The sequence below is a fragment of the Photinus pyralis genome, unplaced genomic scaffold (genome assembly GCF_008802855.1).
Source record: "Photinus pyralis isolate 1611_PpyrPB1 unplaced genomic scaffold, Ppyr1.3 Ppyr1.4_LG3b, whole genome shotgun sequence".
Lineage (NCBI taxonomy): Eukaryota > Metazoa > Arthropoda > Insecta > Coleoptera > Lampyridae > Photinus > Photinus pyralis.
In genome coordinates, this window is record NW_022170510.1 from 12,027,724 (window position 1) to 12,051,772 (window position 24,049).

At 35.4% G+C, this 24,049-nt stretch overlaps 1 protein-coding gene across 1 annotated transcript in view; it reads left to right on the forward strand.

Moving 5' to 3' along the window:
• Positions 1–17,540: 17,540 nt before the first annotated feature.
• The window catches only part of LOC116166370 (spondin-1-like), a 15,160-nt gene continuing 8,651 nt past the window's right edge, over positions 17,541–24,049 (forward strand). Inside the window, exon 1 of the mRNA XM_031481325.1 lies at positions 17,541–17,786. Coding sequence (XP_031337185.1) covers positions 17,541–17,786 — 246 coding nt within the window. The remainder of the gene's footprint in view (positions 17,787–24,049) is intronic.

A 24,049-nucleotide genomic window follows, 5' to 3' on the forward strand; every position in this document is an offset into this window, starting at 1 on the left:
GTACTTTTAATGCTCTCGTCTTTAATTACTTGGCGTATCGCAGCGATTCTTACACTTTCTGAAAGGCGAAGTTGAACAAAGGAATATGATAGAATCACGTATAATGAAAGCACGTGAGCGGGCAGAAGTAAAGGACAATGTTAAACTACATGACACAATGTCGCCCAAGTTAAAATTCATAACACAGTTCATAAAGATTTAAACAACTACCTAACAATGGAAAATCGACAAGAATTTTAAGCTCGCATTTCCAGGAAGTTGTATACATGAAACAACTAACTTTCGCCATTGTGCTATATGAATGATACTGATAAATAATAAAAGTTCAACCAGCAGGAAAATATATCTTTTCTTTAACTTTTCTTTTACCCCTTAATGTACTTACTTCTATACGCGTATAAAAGTTTTTACTTGTATGTGAAGGTACCTACATAGTTTCAGGAGAGTAATAGAAACTTTCAGTTCCACCCTGTTTCTTTTCAATTGAACTGTATGAAAATTTTATGATTATTTATCAGCGTGGATTTTTTATAGATACTCAATAAATGTGTCTCTTGAATTCAGCCTATCACACTTTTTACAAATCTGTATACCTATAAAAATGAGTGTGCTGTCACTATTTCCCTGGATCATATCTGTAAATACCCCTTTTTGTTGTCTTAACGGCGATGGCTACCATACGTTGGGAATGCAAATGTTTAGTCTGCTAGCAGTCCCGACTAACTTCTTACCGCCTTTGGGAAATCCCGTTTTTTCCCGTGGTAATTTCGGCAAGTTCTTTCAAGGTACACCTTAACGTCTTCAAAGAAACCTATACGTACTAAAGGTCACGTCTCTTTTCGACCGTGAAATATAAATCCTATTTTTTCTGTTTCCGTACCCGTGTGGGAATTTCGGAACTAACTCATAAACTTTCGCGGGCATACGTACAACCCGAGGTCCAACCATTCCCAAATTTTGAAAGCAATTGGATGAACAGTTTAGACAGGCATAAGAGACAGACAGAGAGACAGACAAGCATTAACTTTTTATATAAAAAATAGCATACCTGACGAACGTTGTATCGCCTATTTCGGCGAACCTCGTACGCAGGGTGTCGAATGTTTTAGCTGCATATAGTACCTACGAAAAGAAACAAAAACGTCTTAATAAACTTAGGTCGGCAAATTAAGTGTTTCAGAGATAGAGTTGATTTTGTATCTGACTTTAAATAGTTTTGTATTCGAACGAATGAGATTACTGCTGTTTGTTGTTAAGCTATACAAAATTTAATGGTTATGTTGAGGCTCCACCCCCTTCATGCCGTTCGTTTATTGTACAGTTACTAATTTCCTCCAATGACACGTGACCTTTTCCGCTCTACGCTCTGCTATACTCCTGAAACGGAAAATCAGCGCACCTGAAATCGCGAATAAACTATACCTATCACTTTTAATTTGATAGTTCTTAATTTTACGGTTGGTAAGATTGAAAACATTTGATTTGACGGTTGTTGTCATTACATTACATTACATTACATTGTTGTCATTGGTTCTCTTATTTACTTTTATAGTAATTTTATTTATATTTTTTCATGTTTTTTTTCGATATTTTAATAGTTATTCTGATATTCGCGTCAGAGACGAATCCAACACAACAAATACCATAAAAATCGGACCAGCCGTTCTTGAGTTGAGTAAATAAAGTGCATGTCTATCTGCATATTCTTGATTTGAAAACGTAGCCATATCAATTTAATCTTAAAACTCCGTCAAAGAATAAACAATGTCACCACAGCAATATGACAAAACAATTACATGTCCTACTAGATTGATTTATTCTTAAATTGAATATAGCCCGTAACTCTTTAATTATTGAGTTTTGGACGCAATTTCGACTTAAAATTAACCAATGAATATGGTGTTAAGCTATGTCCATCGAGTCACGACACACTGTATACACATGGAATCCGTTCCTAGTTTAACCATATTTTGTTTTAGTCCTAAATCATATAATTATTATTTAAGTATTGCTGTGTAACTCGCCTGGATGCCCAGTATGGCCCACACAGAGATCACAAAATGCCGAAAGGAAACCTGCATTGTGAAATGGAATTCATAGAACTTTTTTGGAATTCATGGAAATATTTTGGAATTTATGGAATTTATGGAGATCAGATCATGGAATCACTCGGTATCACTGTTTTCCACGGGACTAAAATCATCTCATTCGTCACGAGACGCTCCACCATCAATAAGATCTCGTCGGGGGTTACTATATTCCCTTTGTCAGTACCCATCTCCGACGTCCCGCGCAATTCGCATTTTGGTGGATTTCGCTAAAAACCCGGCACAAAATAGTACTAAATTTTTGGGTACTTGTCATAGGTCGAGCTTCTATTGGCAACACGAGAAAGAGAGACCGCGATTTGAGCTCTAAGAAACTTTTGGGCGCCCAAAGTCGACTACCCCTCTAAGGGCTCCGTGCAAAAGGTGGTTCATTTCGCCCCTAGGGAAAAAACAAAATTCCGCCACGCAAGAGTTGTGCGCGTTGACACAATCTTTCCGACGACACCAATTTGAAAACAATCGGAGAAAAACCGTAGAAGAGGATTGAAAAAAACTGAAAAATCTCCATGTTAGTATATCACGCTCGGGGGTACATGTAAATTTTGTATTTGTTTCCCTATATCTTTATAACTCGTATCTAATAACATATTTTAGAAGCGGATCACAAACTCCTATTTAAATTTAAACAAATGTGTTAAGTTAATATGATACTATTATAACGATTGTAAGATCACAACGCACTTCCCAAAATAATCAAGTTGTAAGAATTAAATATATTTAGATCATGACAAACGATCACGAATGGCTGTCTTAAAAATAGGATAGGTTTGATTGTAAAGACACGTCGGAACAATAAATATTGAACTTGGGGATTCTTGACAACTCGAAAATTGTTAATTATTACCACCATTATTTTTCTTCTGACCGGAAGCATTTTGGGAATACAGGTAAGGAACTCCAAAGCTCACAATAATAATTATAGTGCGATTTGAGGGTGGTATTCCATGAAACGAACAATCAAAGTACTGGTTGCATAAAGTCCCAACTCAAAAATGGATCTTGTATTCAATGTAGCTGCGTACGTTATGTTAAACGGTAGATGTGGACAGGTACAATAAGTTATTCGTGTTGGTCATATAAATAAAACGGTTTGTTAAAATACAATCGTAAATAAGTAAAACCAGTTCATTTACTTTTTGTGTCATCTAAACTCGAGCAAACGAAAGGGATCTTGAAAAACTGACCGGCTTTAAATTCTGCACACATTCCTTGGGGATATTATTCTCTTTTGCACACACCTGCCAGACAAGACAGATCTGTAACTGAGATACCATACATGGAATAATGGATCTAAAACGACGTCGATTTAATAAATACAGTTATATACGTATAACTTTACCGCTACTTCTTTACTGAATGGGTGGTAGAAAACCCGAATTTGAACAAAATATTATTATTTTATTTTGTGAAATTCTATTTGCCAACATGGGAAACCAGTGCTGAAAATTACGAAAATACGATGCCATTAAATATAGCTGACAGTTAATTACCATGAAAACAAATATATTTACGTAAAGGATTATCTATCAGATAAAGTCTATCTGAAACAACAAGACCGGTGTATGTTTCGTCAATTACTTACCAACAACGTGCACCATGCTATGGGATGGATAATTGTGGAAACGTGTAATCAACCCCTTATTCTATGGTAAGTATTTATGAGGAATTTAATTTCTCACATTGATTGTATACTTTAAATTTGATCGAATTATGGTTTGCAGCGACTAGCTCAATCAAACGGAAACTATGATTCTCGCAGGGATAACTTAAATAAATCTCTCTCTCACAGGAAATCGCTACTCAATCTGGTCGATAATAAAAATTGAATATGTTTGAATATATTTAATAAATTAATAATTAATTTATCGAAACTTCGTTCTTTGGTTGGTCTGCGTATACCTAAATTCCAACCTCCTTATCATGATTTGGGGTGACATATTAATCAACACTTACTTTCCTTTTATAATAATCTTGATTTAATTATATTGAAATGTAAATAACATTGGTAAACTTAAATGGGAGTAAGTTCATAAACTGAACACTCATATGATAATAAGCAATCCACTCAAAAACTAAACACCTTTCACAGCAAAATTTTCGTTGAAATACACATAAAAAAATTAGGAAACTTATTTTTTTGACCTGAAATTCTTCCATTGACCTAATAATTTACTATTTTTTTTTAATGATAAAAATACAAATATCACAATACCTTTTTAGTTCGTATTATTTGGAAATGTTGAGATGCAGAGGTTACTGCTTAGGAAAATTCCCATAAGGCAAGGTCAGCGTTATTTGGCATATGTAGTTTCTTTATGGGAAATGGAAAACCCCCAGCACAGGGTAACAATTGGATGCTCAGTTCGTCCCAGATTCTAAACCCATTTAGTAATCTCAGCACGGTCCGGTCACGGTGGGGTCAACTATTATAGGGTGTATGTATTCCTTAAGACCCATTTACATTATCGGTCAGAACATGTTTATAAGAATTACACGCTACAATAATTGACGGCGGCGTGACCGAACCGTGATCTGATCGTGACGTGGGCGATAATGTTACAATACTTGATTAACGTAACAGACACAGACAATCTAAATCTGTGCACAACAAAACTGATTAAGGTGTAAAATTTTACCTTAAATACCTTTATGCAATAGTAAACTCAAAAAATCAATAGATTTGCTTTAAATGAAAAGGTAATACATGCAGGACATGCGACGTTTGCAAGCGTTAATTGCCAGTGAGTTCCAAAATGGCGGACGAGTTTACGGACGAGTCAGCTGTGGTATATACAGGGTGATAATTAATTGAGTGCCGATAATACAGCGTGTAAATCCTCGGATGATTTTAAGGAGAAAAGTTTATATTAACATATGTCCCAAACATAATAAACAAAATTGTCAGTTCAAACCCCGTACGGACGTCACTGATGAAAACTAAAAAAAAATCTTTTACGTCTAAAAATGCTCTTTAATTATGAAAAGGTGTGTACAAAATTTCATAAAAATATCTAAGAGTGATAAAAAACTCACTTTTTTCTTAATTAAAAACTTTTCTCCTAATTGTCATTGTTGTTCGGAGTATGTCGCTATCTTCTAAAGAGGCTCCAATTATCGAAAATGCCGACCTAGCCCTAGGGTGAAATCTATATTACACAGGAATTTCTGAATATCGCGTTGTTAAATAATCTGGATAATGGTATTGTAGATTACATTTTATAAGTGATAACAGTTAAGAGGATCGTATATCGTTACAGTTATGTGTCACCCAACAAATGGGAAAGGTTCCTTAAGTTTTAAAATGAATTCGCTGCATGATTCGCTGTCATATAAAAATTTCAGTCTATTAACATGTTTCCAGTTAGTTTAAACCATGTATTAGTACATATAAAGTAAGATAATTTTGAATCCATAGGATTATCCAAGAACACTATTTTATTCAAGTATTTTAATCGAATTATGATTAGGGGGTTAGGATTTTAATATTTGTAGACCACACAAGACGAGATTTACGTGCATTTCAATTTCAATTTTAGTAAATCTTGAGATTTAATCATCGATCAGATCGAGTGGTTACTCCCTTTGAAAAGAGAGTATGTAATCAGATTTCCAGGGTCAAAGGGTATTCATAAAAAATTAATATGCACCTACAAGGTAACTGTACAAAACCCATTTGATTGAGCAAGTCAGATTTTCATATATATTTTTAAATTACCACCTCAAAACATTTGTAATTAACCATTACAACATCCTTTGTATATTTTCCTTTCATGAGCTTTTAAGGGTCCCTACACTTTGATACTCCATAAGAGTTTTTAAGGGTCTTTAATAATCATCTCTAGCGGTGTTAATATAGGAAACAAAGAAAATCATTCAAAACTGTTTTAAAACCTTTAAGGGCCACTTTAGAGTTTTCCGCAAGGTGTTAGAGGAATTGATTATTCGTATCCTCCATAAGAGGTAAGCTTTTAAAGGTTTTTGTGATCCTTAAATGGGTTTAAGTGCTTTTAGGGGTGAAAACTTTAAAAGATATTTATTAATCTATGGGTCTCCACAAGTTTTTCAAATGTCCCGAAAAAGCTTTAATAGCCTTTAAGGCCATAAGGAGCTTTCGACGTTACATTCGAATCTGCGACGCCTTTGGGTCTGTTCTGTTTTAATTTTTTGGAGTCTTAAAAAGCTTCAAGATCCTGCTATGCAAAGATTGTTGTAGATTGATCTAGCACTGAAAACTGACCGCTACCAAGATCCTTGGTCTATTTATCGCTATCGCTGAATCAAAAAAGCGAGCGAGTGTGCCTTTGTAAATGTTTCCAGAATCAAAAAATGCGCGAGAAACAGAGTTTATTTGTTATTAAAGTACATTTAAAAAATGTTGTCTAGAGTGTAACATGAGTAGTAATTGAAAGGTGAGAAGGTCTCAAAGATCTACTCAATGATGTTAGACCTATCTTTCTATGTGAAATGGATGCTGAGAAAAATATAAAGAAGAAACGCAAATGTTGCCACTTTTGAGGACGTAACTCCCAAACAAAATATTTTTGACAATTGGTTAATTGGTGGAAAAATGTTTGCTTTGATCTCCGGTATATATTTGTATGTTAGACCGTGTATAAATTTTTCAAGGGTCAAATAGCAACAAAACTATTGATATTTAATCACTGATAAATGATGCTGTTCTTCTGTTAGACTGCATTCTTCCACTTAAATTACAGTAATTGAATATAAGAAAGCCATTTGAAGTGAATCTGGAACCAGAACACCAATAACCTCTTTAGGGTGTTTTAGAACAACGACAACCCCTTTCTTCCGAAATAAAATATCACCGAAAATTCATACTCAAGGTATCTAAAATCACCTACCAGGGTTTTTGGCATTTTATAACTCTCTTCTGGAGAAAACGCTGGATACTTATTGTGTTAATTTTTTCGAGGTTATGTAGTTTTTATCTCGTAGACACACCAGATATCATTACAAAGCGCAACTGGACTGGCTTTTATATGGTTAACTAGTTCAATAACTACTTCTAGAGCAACATTTACGGCTTCCCGATGAGCCATGCAATGTGTCCAAGATTCCTTCCACTAATATCACAAATTATTTAAAAAATACCTAATCCATATGGCTATTCTATGTTTTTACACTAGGAATGGCTGCTTGCATCAACTAATTCAAACTGATCTTAGCTTAATATCCACGACAACGATTGTTGAGGCAGTGGTTGCCACCTTTTGAATTTAAAGCATTGCATTACTACAACTCACTGCAAAGGGTAGTAGTTTAAGAAACAGATTGACGAGCGAACTGACGAACAATCCAAAATAGTTTATTTTTTCCGAATTACAAAAATGGTCTAGAACATCAGCAAGTTTTGCTTTTGTTTAGCACTAATTATCTACCTGTCTCGTGTAAGCAATTTTTACAGATCCTGACATTTGCGAAACACAAGAGATCGCATACATTACCATTAATTTGTAGTCATTTTTAATTCGTGTTATTGTATACCGACGTGTTGCTAAAGAGGGCAGAACGACATTCTTATCTGCATAGACGATAAATCCGGAGTGAAAGGAACCTTCACGAATAGAAGACGTGAATACTTAACAACCCTATTAAGGAAAGCATACTAAGAATAAAGGAAAATGACGATATTGTTCCTAGCTGAAACTAAGAGCTTGGCCTGCGACTACGGAAACTACTTCTTTTTCAACGAGAACTTAAATTAATCATCTGTTGTAATTATTAATAATCCGTTTTAAATAACTTCAGAAAATTGCTAGCAACTTTTATACCTACTAACTTATAATGTTATTCATGATTGAAAAAGTCTCTACATTGCAGTTTCTGAAATTGTGCATAAAACTTTTACGTACGGATAATGAATAACGCTAATGATGCAGATATGGAAGTTAACAGCGTATTCATAACGTGCTACGTGTAGGTAGGTAGATGCATAATGAATAATCACTATACGATACGATACGCTTTAATTAACTAGATACTTAAAGAACATCATTAAATATTCTTCATACATTGAACATAAATGAATAGCTATGCTATGACGTTATACCTTTAAACACTAGATGGTATGACGTAAAATGAGGTTAGTTTATATAAAACAGCCAAGGTAAAAAAAATGCAACAATGAGAAACTTAGTAGTCTAAATTTCATAATTAAAGCGCGACAAATTTGGGCGCGCTCCCTTCGGTGCAACTTGTAAATATTGGGGTGGTAAGTTGCTTTTTTACATCTTTCGATGTAGGGCTATGTAAATAAACACCAACATTGGCTGTTATTTAGATAACTCACCGGCGTCCTGTACCGTTCTAGAGGATTCCAACTAGAATAATGTGCATACGTGAATATGTTTCGGGCGAGAATCACGACGGAGAAGTACGCAAATTAATGCAGGAAGAGAACAGATAGTGTATAACCAATCTTTGGGGCTACATTCCAACATTTAGTCGTTGGCAATACTCATTTGGTAATGTATATAAACAAGAATAACAGGCAAATTTAAGAGATCCTCACATCCTTGGATCCTGAGAGATCCTGAAATCTTCCGCTTCCTTTCCGTCTTCCTTTTTCTAGAAAGAACAAAATCCTTCGCTCGAAAAGAACCCGTGATCCACTGAATAACCGAGCTTGTAACCTGTAACCGTTAGTAATAAGAAATCAAATAAATTATGGTTAGAGCAATCACCGGAGTTGTTCCACGGTAATTTCATTAGCTAATCCTAAAATTATCACTTACTAATTCCCTATGAATATTATTCTAAAGCAAAAGTTCTGAGAGGATGGTCAAGGAGACCTACTCCGGAGAGACCTCAGCGGAACCATCCAAGATGGATCGCGATGGTCTACAGGAATTTTGGAGAGATCGCTCTTCTTCGATCAAGTGTTACTGCGTTCGTGGGGATCTTGACTACCTTGTCAAGTCGTAATCCTAGGTTTTTAGGTGTCTAGGACTTTCACGAGTGCTGTCTTTGTCTCGCCGGCTGTCTTTATAACGTCGGGGGATTTAGATACCACGATGGCAGTGGACCTAGGAATAGGCGCTACAGACTTCTCCGAAGGAACCTCCCACGATCAGGAACTACTGTTCTGATAGGATGGGGCCTGCGGTAGGAAGGGATGCCTTGGACACCAAAGCATCCAAGGAGGACTGCACACACTGTACCGTCCCGGTAAAACGTGTACGTTTCAAATTGAGATACATCTCAAATATTATCAAAATCCCATGAATATTTTAGGAGATAGCGTTAGGTTGCCAAAACCACCACTTTTCCTCTCAGTTCATCAGAAATAAAATGTTAGCAAAAGTCTTTCAAGTACGTTTTATACAGATATAGGTACATAATTCAATAAATATAATTTTTTTTGTGAGGTGAAAAATGACAAGGCACGACACGTAGCTGAGTGCCTTTAAACGTTGCAAGTGATTTAAAGGCCAATTATACATGCGTTTCTTATAATAGTATAGTATATATGTACAAGAATCATGAAACGAGCCTTGGGGAGTTGGTAATGAATATAAGTGACAATAACCATTAAATGGGAGTTTCATACTTTCTACGACTATGATGAACTATAAAAGCGGTCCAACATTTCAGTTTTTTATTGTGTGCAGGTAGTGAAGTCAATGACCTCAAAGCATGCGCACAGTCATGGTAACGTGTTGTATGGGAAAATAATTCACTAAGCCCCAGTTGCAGTCGAACTTAAAATCTATGGCAACTTTAAGGGATACTTAATTTTGACGGTGCAATTGGCTCTTAAAAAACGAAACACCAATTCGCTATACCCAGCAGCTGTCAAAACTAATACATTTTAGATCTGTCAACTTTGACTTTCATAAATTATGCGTCGTTGTCCCGTGATGCTGCATTTATATTGGTATCGAAATTTCATTTACGTGCAGGTAGCAATAGTTATTTACATAAAAGTCAGGAAAATGACACGTTACTGGCGAGGAAATATTATTGAAGTACGAGGCCCCAAGGGGCCGAGTACTTTAATTTCCGAGTCAAGTAATGTCATTTGACTGACGAGTTTTGTATTAAATTTTACCTGAAATCGTATTTTAACATAAAATTTCAATTTTCATATAGAACTTTTGATTAATGCCAATCTGTTGTTGATGACAGGAGTCATTATAGACATTTGGCAATGTGACATGTGCCGTAGAAAAAGTGACAAGTGCGGCTGGTAAAGTGAAAGGTGCGGCCGGTAAAGTGACAGGCGGCAGGCAAAGTAGACTGGTCTGCCTCCGTCATGGAAACTAACATTTCCCTGACATAAAGTAGGCGTTCAAATGAACGTTTCATGACGATTTTGGGTTGCGAGTAGAAAGCCTTTTTGGCATACTAACCCTATATCTCCTAAAGTAATCATCCGATTTTGATATGGAAAATTCCCCTTTACCAAGGCCACGGTTTTTTCCCAGGGCATAACCGTATGGGTACTTCGAGCATATTATTACAATCTACGTAGTATTCCTACGTAGAAGAGAGAGATAGAAATGTGTTAATTTTGGTCGTCTCTATTAAATGATATTATAATCGCTAACTAAGAAGCATATCAATATATTTTTTCTCGTGTAGAATTTGCCGAATTGGAACACTATCTGACCTTTTTCATCGCATAAATACTTGGAGAAATTCCTGGACTAACCCAAATATACTTCATTCTGGGTTACATTTCGATTCGGTTAATATGAAAACCCCTACAGCAAAAGTTTATTTTCTCCAAATAGAGCACATAAAATCGCATCAGAGTTCTCGTTTTACGCTCTACGACGGAAACATATGCATCCTAAGGAGAAGTACTTCTCATATACAATTGAACTAATCAAATGTTGCCAACATGTAAATAAGTTCTGAAACACAGCTAATTGCGCAGACTATTTCGACAGACACTAATTTTAAAGGGCTCTTTCCAACTTTAAAAGCATGTATTCCGATTTTACAAATTTTAAATCAAAGTAAAACTTTCTAACTCCTTTTAACAATTAGGCGTTCGAATTAATGCAGTTTGCTTGCAGTAAATCGTTTCGCCGACTGAAAGTCGTTGGCTTTCTATCATCAAAGGGTTTGGACGGAGTCCCGGTAGGATTATAAAGTATTTACTGCTCTCAGACCACTTTGTACCGCTATAATTCAAATAAAACGTGTCCAAATATCCACATGAATTTCCATATCGCTGTACTAGTTACTCTGTATTTCAATAATGTTATTATAATAGTTATTTATGTATTAAGGGCATAATAGTGATGTTTATATTCTCGAGGGCGACGAGTTAAAAAGCTCGAGGGCCTATGGCCCGAGAAGAGTATAAACATCAGTTTATGCCCGTGGTACATACACAATTTTATGTTTTACAAATAGTTTTCTTCGTCAAAATTCGTTTACAAAATAATTCATTATGTTTGATCGAGTATGTGTGGTTCGAATTTGCTGATTGAAACCATCCAAACGTCAAACGTAATTTTAAATAATTCAATTCACATGAATGTTCCAGAAACTATACGAAATCCACAATTAATAATTGAATTTTCAATGATCTGCAAATATCATTAAGCATAAATGAGTTACTATGGTAATACTTTATGCCCTCATAAAGTGGTACTTTATTATCACAGATATAAAATGTGCTATGATAGGTTAGTAAGACATAAATTATATTATTGTTTAGCATAAATGAAATTAAAATGTGGGTAATTTTATTATAACCGTAAACATCGCTTTTAATTATATGTAAGCAATTTGCAAAATGGCTCCTTTTTTTCTCTAAAGGAAAATTATGCCATTAGTTTGTCTTTGTGTCTATTACAAATATAAAGGTGGTGTTTTTTGTATATTTATTTCAGCATTTTGTAAATGTTTGCAATTATCAACGACTTCTTGAATTGGAGAGCAGTGTTATTTTCGTAGTTCCTTAGAAACCCAAAAACATAGGTATTGCTGACCATCCTGCTGACAACTTGAAGACCCTTCTTATTTTTTCTTCTCTCCAGATTATGGATGCAGCCAAAGTTTAATTTCAAGTTAGAATAGAAAGAAAGGTTTATTACGCGTCGCTAACCAATGAAACCAGACATTTGTTTCTATTGGCTATTTCTTAATAATCTGATATGATATAGCTTATACTATGCGATCAAAAATGAGTTGCTGTCGAGTCATCTTTGGAATTTTTGTTTACATGAGATATCGTATTTAACTTGAACTTCCATAGGCGACTCGGCAGCAGCCCATTTTTGATCGCCCATTATAATTTTAGACTTTAATTATTATCACTGTGAATAGTGAAAGAACCTTCGCCTTGGTCAATTGTAAACATTGCATATTAGTAATTTATAGGTATTTCAAGAGCCTCAGGTAAGGAGCGTTAATGAAAGCCAGTTTAGGATAGTTTTCAGCTTGAATAAAATACAGCGCTTTGTGTACGTAACACAAAAAGACAAACTCCTCTTTATTTCACACAAATGTAGCCGGAGGAGTTTCAGTGTTTCAGTCGAAAGTATTAGGTTCAAAATATTCAATTAAATACAAAGTGTCATTGGAGTTCTTTTTACTGGAGTAATTAAATGCACGCGAACGTAAAAAATACGGAGACAGTAAGGCAGGGTTTCAGAGTAATTGCATAACGATACTGGAGTGGATAGCTAAATAATTAAGAAGCATCCAGTTTATAAGTCATTCATTAAAGCATATATGAAAACATTACATTACATTCCTTCACCTGATCCGGCCCTCCATGTTTTCCCTTCCTGGTTGTTCAAATGTCCCGCTTTCTTGGTTTTCCTACAGTTGTCTAACCTGTATTGCATTAGTCTTGTTTATGATGGCGGAGTCCATCCACCACGTAAATAAAATTAACAGAAATTTCATTATAATGTGACTCAATTATGAACATCTGGTACAATAATCAATTAATAATGTCAATTTCATAAATTACAATAATTTTTTCCTGTAAGTATTATAGCGAACATAAATATTATTTTTAACCTATAGTTATCACCATATGTAAGTTTGTTTAAACTTCCTTTCGAATGTAATTTTAAGATTTTATATCAATTCAATAAAGTATACGTACCTACTCTAGATCTTTAAATATTTCTTGTAACTTCAAATTATAGCTCGAAGATCACGGGGAACGTTTTGTGTTTTACCCATTAACGAGTCTTCAATTCACGTTACCAACATTTCGAGTTTTTTAACACAACATGGTTTCTTTGCATAGTATAGTAAACCTTGCGCAATTATGCGATTGGCTAACCTTAATGATTTTAAGTTTTGACTACAGGATTAATTACGCTTTCTTATCGGTTTCTTTTATATTTTATTTTAATTATTCAAAAAGTATCCTCAAAACGCGTTACTGTAGTTACTGACTTATTGTGCTGTCAGCTATGACCAGAATTAGACCTGTTTCATTCTGGAGAATACAATACAAACCACTTTTTTGTTGGTGTAGGAAAGGGGTCCTGAGAACTTCTGATAGATCGTTTGCTGTAGTTGGAAACTTAAGAACTAGTAGGCGAAAAAGATGTGCTTTGAAAGTCTGCCTCCTCACGCTTTGACTTCATGAGCGGTCACTAAGCGTCAAGCCACCCACAAAACACCTGCCCAGGGGGTCGATTTTTGAAACCAGTCGCATCTATTCGTATACGCTTAGATGCGAAGACTTAAAAACGTATACGTTTTCCAAATGCAATTTTTGACTACTGTTCGTAACTGCCTGGAACCGAAACGTACAGTGCATATGACAACGTCGCCTTTATTGATTGATTAGAACTAAAACGGACTATTTGACGTTCATTGACGTTTGGGTTTGAGCTTAGGTGGTGAGGTGAAGATATTGCTCAGTCATTTCAAATTAAAGAATAATAATATTTTAGGCACTGATTAGCATGAATACTGAAAACACGATGGACACGCCAAAGCGAGGGTGCAATACCACGCAAAACCAAAAAGGGTGGCTAGTAGAGTTTGCTAAAAACCACCCCGATATAATAGCAGGGAAACAAACTACGATTTTGACGTGCAAGAAAATGCAAGACTCATGGAAAGAAGTAGCTGATACATTTTGATAAATTGTGCTTCATTTAAGACTTCTATGGGGTTGCAAGGATTACGGTTCCTATTCGGGCGATAATTGCGTTCGGCATTCTCTAAATTGTCTATTACAAACACATTCACAGCTTCATCCATTGTTGTTAGTAGATACCTTTCAAGTCCAAGAAAGAAACAATTACACTGGTAGGTCCACGATCGCGAGGCGCGTCTGCAAAAGATCAAACGGCACCTGTGTTCAATACGGCGATAAAATGTCCTTACCTTGAAATTTAAATGCGATAAGAAAACTTTTAATCTACGACCGGAAAAAAACATGAGATAAACTTACTATGCACATAATTCTTAACTATATAATTCTAGTTTTTAACACGTAATTTAAATTTACAATTACCCAAACCAAATTAATCAATTATTTAAACAAAATCAAACATCACTTCGTTCACAAATTTTGATACAATATATCAACGTTGTCCTCGATTTGAACTAATATGATCGATATTTAAATGTGTCATTTGCAGCAGCGAAACGACAGTATTCCTCCATATGGCTATATTGGTTACATTAATTAATAATATTTCAGCTACATCATTGTGCTCTTTTACGTGCTAACCACGGTACTAACGTATTTTTCACAAATTGTAAACACCTTAAATAGCCTGCGAAGCACGAGAATCCTTAACAAGACAGAGGTAGAGTGAACTGCTTCCTCGATTTTTAGGTGATATCTTTGAGCTCAGTTCGTTAGCTCCTTAATTATTTACTTCAAAGGGTTGCAGTTATAAAAACGGATAGGTATTGTTGTGTAAATTACGTCAAGTGGACGTTTTGTTTGACTTCAGCACCTATAGTAATGTTGGGTCACCCTGTACGTGTGAATTTCAATTCTCTTTAACGTTAAATGCTGGTCGCTATAATAATAATAAATAATTCAGACAATTTCGATCATAGTATTTAAATTTGAAGCCAACGTGATTTTGTTTAAGAAATATTTGCGGTACGATAAGAGTGTTATCGCTGCGTAGGGTAATTAGTTTCAAGATAGGCACGTGTTATCCCAGATGTTTTTTGTCGATAAGAAAACACAGGTGTTTAATTTATTCGAAGACGCATTAACCTGTTAAGGAAGTGGACGCGGAAGTTGAAAAGAAAGGGAAATTGTTTTAGGGGACGAACGTTAAGCGTGGCTCGTTTTCTTTGGTGGACACTGAAACGTAACCGCTTAATGTTTTGCTAATGTGCAGTTTTGCCGTGATTTAAGCGTATTATTGTGAGACAGTTTGTCTTGCCAGTTAGAAAGACGTTCTGTAAAGTTCTTGTTACAAAAGAATGCTACGAGTTTTAAGAAATTTAAATCGTCATGATAAACGTGAATGTTTTAAATCGAATTAAAGGAATGAAGTTTACGAAAAAGTTTCCCAATTCTCGTGAAAGTGAATTTTGTCCACCATCAAAGGGTCAACACTTGTAATTACATGGAGGATCAGTGCCGTCTGGGTCCAGATTCGAGTGCTATAATTCGTGTAGAGAAGTCGAAGCAATATCATCTGATGTTTTGTGTTGATTCGTCGTTTATTGTGATACGTAGTTACGCCCGGAAATTTTTGGTTATTGACACTTTAAGGTATAGTTAAGATTTCTTTAATTAATTGTTCTATCAATCGCTTGTTGCGTGGAATGTGTTATTCTCGCCCGGAGTGCCTGTTTTTTCATTTTGATTGTTTTGCGTCGACTAAATTGTTTCATCTGTAAACGGTTGGTTTAGTGAGTAATCGAGCCCATATTACGACCCAAGATAAATTTTTCTATTTCGTATCCAGAATTATATCAAGTGAAAATTGGTTAATTCATTTTTTGGAATTGTAGAGGCGGTCAAATTCACGTCCATTTCGAGATTTATTGTGTAGCGTTCAATTCGAAGGAGTCAATGGTCAATACAACTATATGAATGGCCGATTTGGGTATATACCAATACAATGTACTCAAATAGTTCCCAAACCCCCCTACTCACGGCAGATGCAATTGGTTACTTATAGATCTTTACATCAGAAAGTTTTATTTGGGATTCAGCATTATTTCATTGAAATTTTAGGGTTGTTTGAACCCTTAAATTAAATGCGATGAACTCATTTCTAGGTTTCAATTGAATTTCATGCTTTTTATGATTTGCATTACTACTAATTAACGTACTTAGTTGAGCCAGCCAGTGCCATAGGTATACAATTACAATATACAACAGTCTTTATTTTTATAGTAAGAACAATTTATTGATTTGCTTTTTTAATCAAATTAAATAAGTTGCTAAAATGTATTCGTATAAACAATTTTTGGGTTACTTACTAAGTTTGAATATTTATTGTATATTGGGAATTCATTGATAACGAATACAGAGAGATCTGAGCCTCTTCACAATGTGCAATCTTATAAAGCCCAATCGCCATTTACTCCATATTCCTGGTATCCGTTTCATACAAACGTGCTACTGCTGCACTAACATTGAGTTCTTTTTGCTCTTTTAAGTAAATTGAAAAGGTGAAATGGAACGGCTTCAACATTTCTAACTCGGCAACTAATCCTAGAAATCTCTTAAAAGTCGAATCGAACTACAATAAAGTGGATTGTGTTTGAAGTACAACGTCGATTGTAATGTGACTTTTGGAACGTTCGGCGTTTGTACTGTCTGAAATTTCCCAAGTTGATCTTCTCAGACACTGACACGCAAATGCATTTCCCGAGTTTGAGATAAAATGAAATACTGGGATTTCGTATACTGCTCGAATTTATTTAAGAGGGACTTTGATTTTTTTTTCTATTATCATTCAACTTGCGCATTTGTTGCGTAACGCAGACCGTAAATACATCTTCGTCGCCCTCAGCATGACTCCCCTGTGTGCTATTTAATCTATCGTGTGACACCGCCTTTCCCCACGTTGAGGTTTGCTTGGTAATGTCAGTTTTCTAAAGATTGAGCAAATCTATTATTTCGCCGCATTTAACACGAACATGCTAAGATTTGTTTAAAACAGATCTATATCCGTTACTTCTGAGTAATACAAGAAATGGCACACCTAATAATAGGTACTACATGTTTGTCTCCTGCAGGCCTTTTGTTAAATATTTCTAATCAAAATTCAGTAGTATTCATATTTAAGTACACCCGATAAGACTATATTTCATATGAATATCACGCACAGAAACGATTTCTGGCAGATATCCATATGACATGAAATACGTGTATAATAAACTTTCCAATGCAAGAATAGTACAAGACTTGAGAGAATTTTTATTTCATCGATCAAATCAAATGTGTATAGTGTAACTGGAAGTAATTAGTGATATCCACCATCCGCGTCTAGAATGAGTAGATATAAACACAAAGCTTTCTTTTCAGGTCGAAGCCACGACAGATCGTTTACATTGTTCCGGCTCGGTCAGCGTTCATCGCCAGGGGTTAAAGCGTTTGCTGAAACTGGTCGATCGGACATTCTGGAAGAACAAAGTCAAGGCGAAGGAGGAATCTATGATGAGTTCAATGCACCACCTATCACCACCGGCGTCGGACGCACTGAGGCGGAATTCTTCGTTGACGGCAACCACTCGAGGGTAAATAAATAATGACTTAAAGGGATATAAATATTATGAGTTGTTCTGTTTTCCTTTCGCTTATCGATTGTGCACGTACTTTTAACGATATAGATACTTCAAGAGAAACTGGAGAGGATGATCTGGAACTTGAGTGACATGCAGGCGTGTCCGGCGTGCAGATGGTCAATAGCGTCACGCACGGAATACCCTCATTACTTTCTCTCTGCAAGCGCAAGGGGTGCCTCACAATCTTTGTTAGCTTAATTGATTGCCGTATTCTTTTACTTTTTCGCGGCGGTGAATTGTGTTTCTTTATCAAACTTGCGCTATTACAAATAGTTAATTTTATCTTACGTTAATGTAACATTAGCAAAACAGCTTGAATATATAAGAACCTTACTTTTATAGCTTATCCTCATCTTTATTTTTCCTCTAAAATTAATATTACCTTCATGAAACGTAGACGCACAATAATTTATTTACCACTTTTAATTACAACGTCCTTAGCTCTTTACCCAAGATAATTAAGCGCAACAATTAATCGTTACTTGTGCTTTTTCTGGTTTTGATTTATTATGGTAATATAGAGTAATTCACAAGAAAGTAGAAAGGGAATCTATTTAAAGTAAGTTAAAAATTAATACGATCAAATTCTCCATAGTAATCGGATAAGCCTTTATATTACGCAGTTTTTCATAAAATGTTTTCCTTACAGTGGTTTCTTAAACGTAGTACCGACCAGACAACAATCGGATACATGTTATCAACTATATTGCCAAATGTATCCGCAACAAATTGATGGATACTCGGTAACACACAAATCTTAGGCGGCAAAGGATGAAAACATTTTGTTGACTGTTGCTCGTATCCGAATTTTCCAACTTCAGTGGAAAACATCGCTTGGTATGGACGTTGTTGTCAAGAGTTTCGATGCCCTAACGGCAGTTTTTACCATATTACTGCACTTACTTTCGTTTAAATTGTTTGTTTGTGGTTGTTAATTATTTATTAAGCGGCTGAGCAAAGCGATGTCAGATTAGGAGAGTCGATGGTGTTCGCCTATCTGTCTGTGAATAGGATAAATTAATTTTCTAACCTTTATACCGTTTACCGTGTTATTTTTATAGTTATTAGCACCTCATATAAACAAATAAGGTGCACAACTTTGATTAATTAACCTTTTTTTAACGTAACTTTCCACTAAAAATTTGGTGCAACGAAATGTTTTGTACCTTGGACCTCAACGCTTTCGTGGTAATAAATTTATTTAAACGCGAACACAATAATCCAATAATGCAGCGAAACGAAACTGTTCGCTCGCGCATTTTAATATGGTAACACTACGCAATATCCCCTGATGACAAACTTCAGCTTTCACAATACAATATCACGTACGGCTATCAGGCTGACGAATCTTTTCGTATACCTCGATTATACCAACTGGTCTCGAAGCTTTTCATTGAAAGCAATTGTTACGCGATCTAAAATTGTCGTGTTAGAAATCCAATTTTCACTTATGTATCTTGCCGTTCTAAAAATTCGAAGCGACCCCCTTTTTTGGCCGCAACTTTTGCGAAAACCGTGCTCTCTTAACCAATTCAAATCCCGTAATTTTATCACGTGTTCGGCTTTCCGTAAGACGGAACGCAGCTTTTGGGGTCTGTGAGATCGTGGTAACACAGTGACGTTTCGACTCTTATCTACTTGTGCACTCGTTTCTTATCTGTAAGTGCTTCATTCTTAATTCAATTGCATATTGATTCTGTTCTCTTGAGCTATGAAAGGGCACACGTATAAACCGTACCGTATGGTCACATCGAGGTCATGCTCTGTCACTTTTTTAGATCCGCTTGAGAGCTTTATTTTAAATTCAGCAAAATTATCGCATCACTCCGATCTCTTCCGTAAACTCCAATAGAAAAATACTTTATTCGAAATTATTATGCAGTGTATAAAGCGATGGGGTATACAAGAGGGAATTTTTTTTAAATATTGATCTATGAATTCTTCATAATGTTTTGCTTGCTTTGAAAGTACCAATAACGTTTCGATTGTTTGTGGTTTGATAGAAATACTGTATCTTAATTATAATGTAGAATGACAACTTTCAATAAAAAAATTCATTTTATTATTTTTCCAGATTTCTATAAATAAATTTTAGATTATCGAAACGTTATTGGTACTTCCAAAGCAAGCAAAAAATATCATGAAGAATAAATTTTTTTCATAAATCAATATTTTAAAAAAATTCCCTCTTGTATACCCCATCGCTTTACACACATATTTATTTAAATAAATGAGGTATCAAGACAATTACTCGTGCCGCGAAATTATTGAAACAAAAATTCGATTTTTACGCAAATTCCAAATTCTTGAAATCCCTATGGTGCGTTAACCGTTTCAACACCCTGTATGCAGACTGTTGTAGGCTAACCGTTACCTAAACGTATTCAGGCTTTCATTAATAATTTAAATCTGCATAGAATAGTATATTGAAAGACAAGTGTTACAATGCGACCTATTGTAATACGACTATCTTGTGGCACGAGTGGCGACGCGAAGCGTAGCCACGAGTGTCCGCAAGATAGGAGTATTACAATAAAGCATTGTAACACGCGTTTTTCATACTATTTTTTCTATTTCGGTGCTTTAATTTAATTAAAAAAATCATTATCAGAAACTATAGGGAACATTAGAACTAACATGTTTTATGTTGGGAACACTTTTTATGCCGTTAAGTTTTAGGTTGGCAGCGTAGTAAGACTGACATTTTGAAGTTCAAACATGGAAGTACCCAACGAAGTTCCTACTTGTACTAACTAGTAACTGCCAACTTAAGAGATGAGTTACCAAAAAAAAACGACTATAATCACTGTCTTTGTACAACTGTTTTCGGCCGAAAACAGTTGTACAAAATCATCATTGTGACACCGAAATAGAAAAACATAGTTTTCCATGATCTATCAAAAGAAAATATTATCACGATCGTTTCACTTCCGGTCTTACCGACACGAGCAATCTTGCGAGAGAGTGGAGCAAGTGATCCCGGGTGATTAAGGGTTATTCGCGTTTTACAAATGGCGTTATACGGTTATCATTGTCAATGTCTCCGATGGTTGCATAGATTGCGAAATCTGTAAATTTTTTGTCGCATTTTCGAAATCTACATGAAAATTCATTTCGTATGATACCACATTTCCCCATACCGAGCATCAACGGCTTTCAAGTTATTCATGATTTTTCAAAATTTTTGACGTTTGACTGCTTTCCTTGTGAGCCTTGTGTCTATGACTCCGTTGACTTGAATTTCAAAGTCTTCCAAAATCAGCAATACTCAACTCACCTAATGCTACATGAGAATAATTTAAAATTTTGCCCGCCTTTCTACAGGGTGTTTTAAAAGTGATGGTCAATTTGAATAAGTTCAAACCTTAAAAAGTTGATTTTTTCAAATGAAACATGCTTTATTTTTTTTATTTTTTTTTGTAATAATCTTTAAACATTATTAGAAAAACAAAATGGCACTCTGTTAAAGAATTCTACGGGAACGAATTATTCTAGACGCGAATTTTCTGGGAGCAAATTTTCCAAAGGCAAATTTTCCGGGAGCAAATTGTACCGGGATCGAATTGCCCGGATGCGAATTGTCCCCACACCGTGATTCTTCTCACTTCTACCAGCTATTCAGGCTACAATCTTTCAGAAATATTCATTTTTCATAATCGACCTACGACAAATCGACGTTCTATGAATTTTAGCGAGGTCTTAGGTGTTATACAAGGTGTAGAAACCGTTTACGCACCATAGGGATGCATTTTCTTTATATCGAAATATTTCTCCTCGAATTAATTTAGAGCAAAGTTGTAAATAGGTTTCTTGTAGCTTGAAACATTCTGCATCTGCTCATATCCACAGAGGGCTGCTAGAAGTGACTTTTAATTTCCGTAGATATATAGAGGATTTACTTTGTGTATTTTGAAAAGACAACCTAAAATTGATCACTAGCTATTGATCTGTGCTTCTATAGGACATTGCTATGGTGGAAAACTTCCAGTAAAATTACAGTGAGTTTGCCGAATTCTAATTTTTGTCTAACAAACACTTGTTGAGTTTATGTTTATGTCTTATGATTGTTGAGTAAAAGACCAAAGAAGTAACACCAGTTTCGGAACCTGAAAGGTACCTGCCTAATACCTCACAAACGGAACATTTTGAGCTTCGTCTTATATCGAAAATCTTTCCGGGTAATATTCTTTTGATACTACAACACTCCGCTTAGAAAAGTACGTGAAGAAATTTTAACAAGAACTACTTGCATGTATTACAAATAATGTGTTCAGGTTCACGTCAGATAAATATATACCTACCATTACGCAGATACTAGGTATATAAAAAGAGTCCCACTCTTTGACATAAGTCGAATTTTCCACCCTCTACGGATACCTAACGAAGTTTTTTTCCGAAATCAATAAAAGCAATGATTTCCATTAGCAATTCGGAAGTACAGGAAACTGATTTAAACTTTGTAATTTTAATTTATATTCAAAAGCTTTTATTGAAATAAATTTGGTTCCGACTTGCTTGATCTCATTGTGTCTAAACTACTGAATATCCATCCCTTAGGGTCTACCCTATAATTGTACACAATGTTTGATTTGCCTAAAAATTTGTTAAGCTTGTGGGAATATTAATAACACATTGTGGATTCAAATTTCATAAATACAATTTTAAACCCCATGTAAGAAAATACTGGTCAAAATTACCAAGTTTCAAGTTAAAAGACATTACGTCTGTTAACCGGCAAATGTTCCGTTCAGACACAACTAAAGAGGGATTATGCTCTAAAAATAAACGATCCAATTTATCGTTAATCTGTTAAGAAGCGTGAATAAAGCGATCTTTAACTACAAGTAAGATTGTAAGAGATGAGCAGACTGGTTCAAGCGCGAAAGACCCGTACACGTAATATAGGAACGAATTCAGAACAAACTTATATAACACTACTATCCTTATTCTATTAGTTGCAACTTAAAATGCTTATTGTTAAATATACAAGGACAATGCGCTTCATTTTTACGGAAATAAAAGCAAAAATGACATTTTCACCTGATTTTGTTACTTAAGGAGTTCATTAACTCTGAAAAGGAGGGAATCGAGTCAATTGAAGAATATATCTACCGAAAAAATGAAACTATGTGAAGAAGAAAAATTACTATTAAACAAAAGTACTACGAACGAACAATCTAAGATAAACTTTGCAAAACGCAAAACGGAGAAGTCCCGTGAAAATACAAATTGAAGTGCTTCAGATGTAATGGTTTCGGACACATTGGAAGAAATTGCCTAACATATGGAGACGAAGCAAATACATCTGAAAATCGAAGAGGAAGAACGCAAAATAATTCCCCGCGGCCATTTTACCGCCATATTGATTCGCCGCGACCATTTCACCGCCGTATCTATTCACCGCTATAAGAGTACAAAAATATTTGAAATAAGCTGAGAATTTTACCTATTTAACCTTCTTTTTATCTGTTCTAATAACTGTGAAGCTAATAGTGGGCATCGAACTATGGACACACTGTAGAACGTTGAGAACACGTTATGGTTTTTCTTAATAGAGACAAAGAGTAGATATAGTAAATAGTAGACATCGAGTAGTTAAAGATGATACGAGCCATGGATGTTTTAAAGAGACTATGATGCGTTGTGGCTGTGGGCGGTTCTTTCACTCAATCAACGTTTACGTTCGAAGACTATCAACTTTCACAGTAAATTGCACTTTCTGTGATGCAAATATAACTGTTACATCTCGAAACAGATATAAATTGTGCACAACTCTTGTGCAGATAAAGCGCATTTTTAAAACCGAAATAGCTTAGTACTTGATTGCGTTATAAGGTATAGTAGCATGCTATATTTATCCATGTTTTCTGGCTTGTTAGATGATTAATGGGGAGACTTCACCAATAGATATGTCTCGTCCAGACAATTCAGTTTGCCTTTATGGGCTCGTTTATGGGTACTCTCCTCCGACAAAGCGATTTCGAGATATTCGCTCGGCTCCGTTAACTTAGCACCACCATTTCAAATTTTTGACTAAAGGCAGATTGCGCTAGAATCTCTATAGCTAGCGCCAGCTAGCGCCACTTTGAGTTCAGCTAGCGCCATTATAGATTTTGCAAAATAGCCCTTGATTTTCGGGGGGTGCTATGTTAACGCTAGCACCACCATTGCGTCCGATCATTTCCAAAAGCAAGCGCTGTGTTCGTCAGACCTAG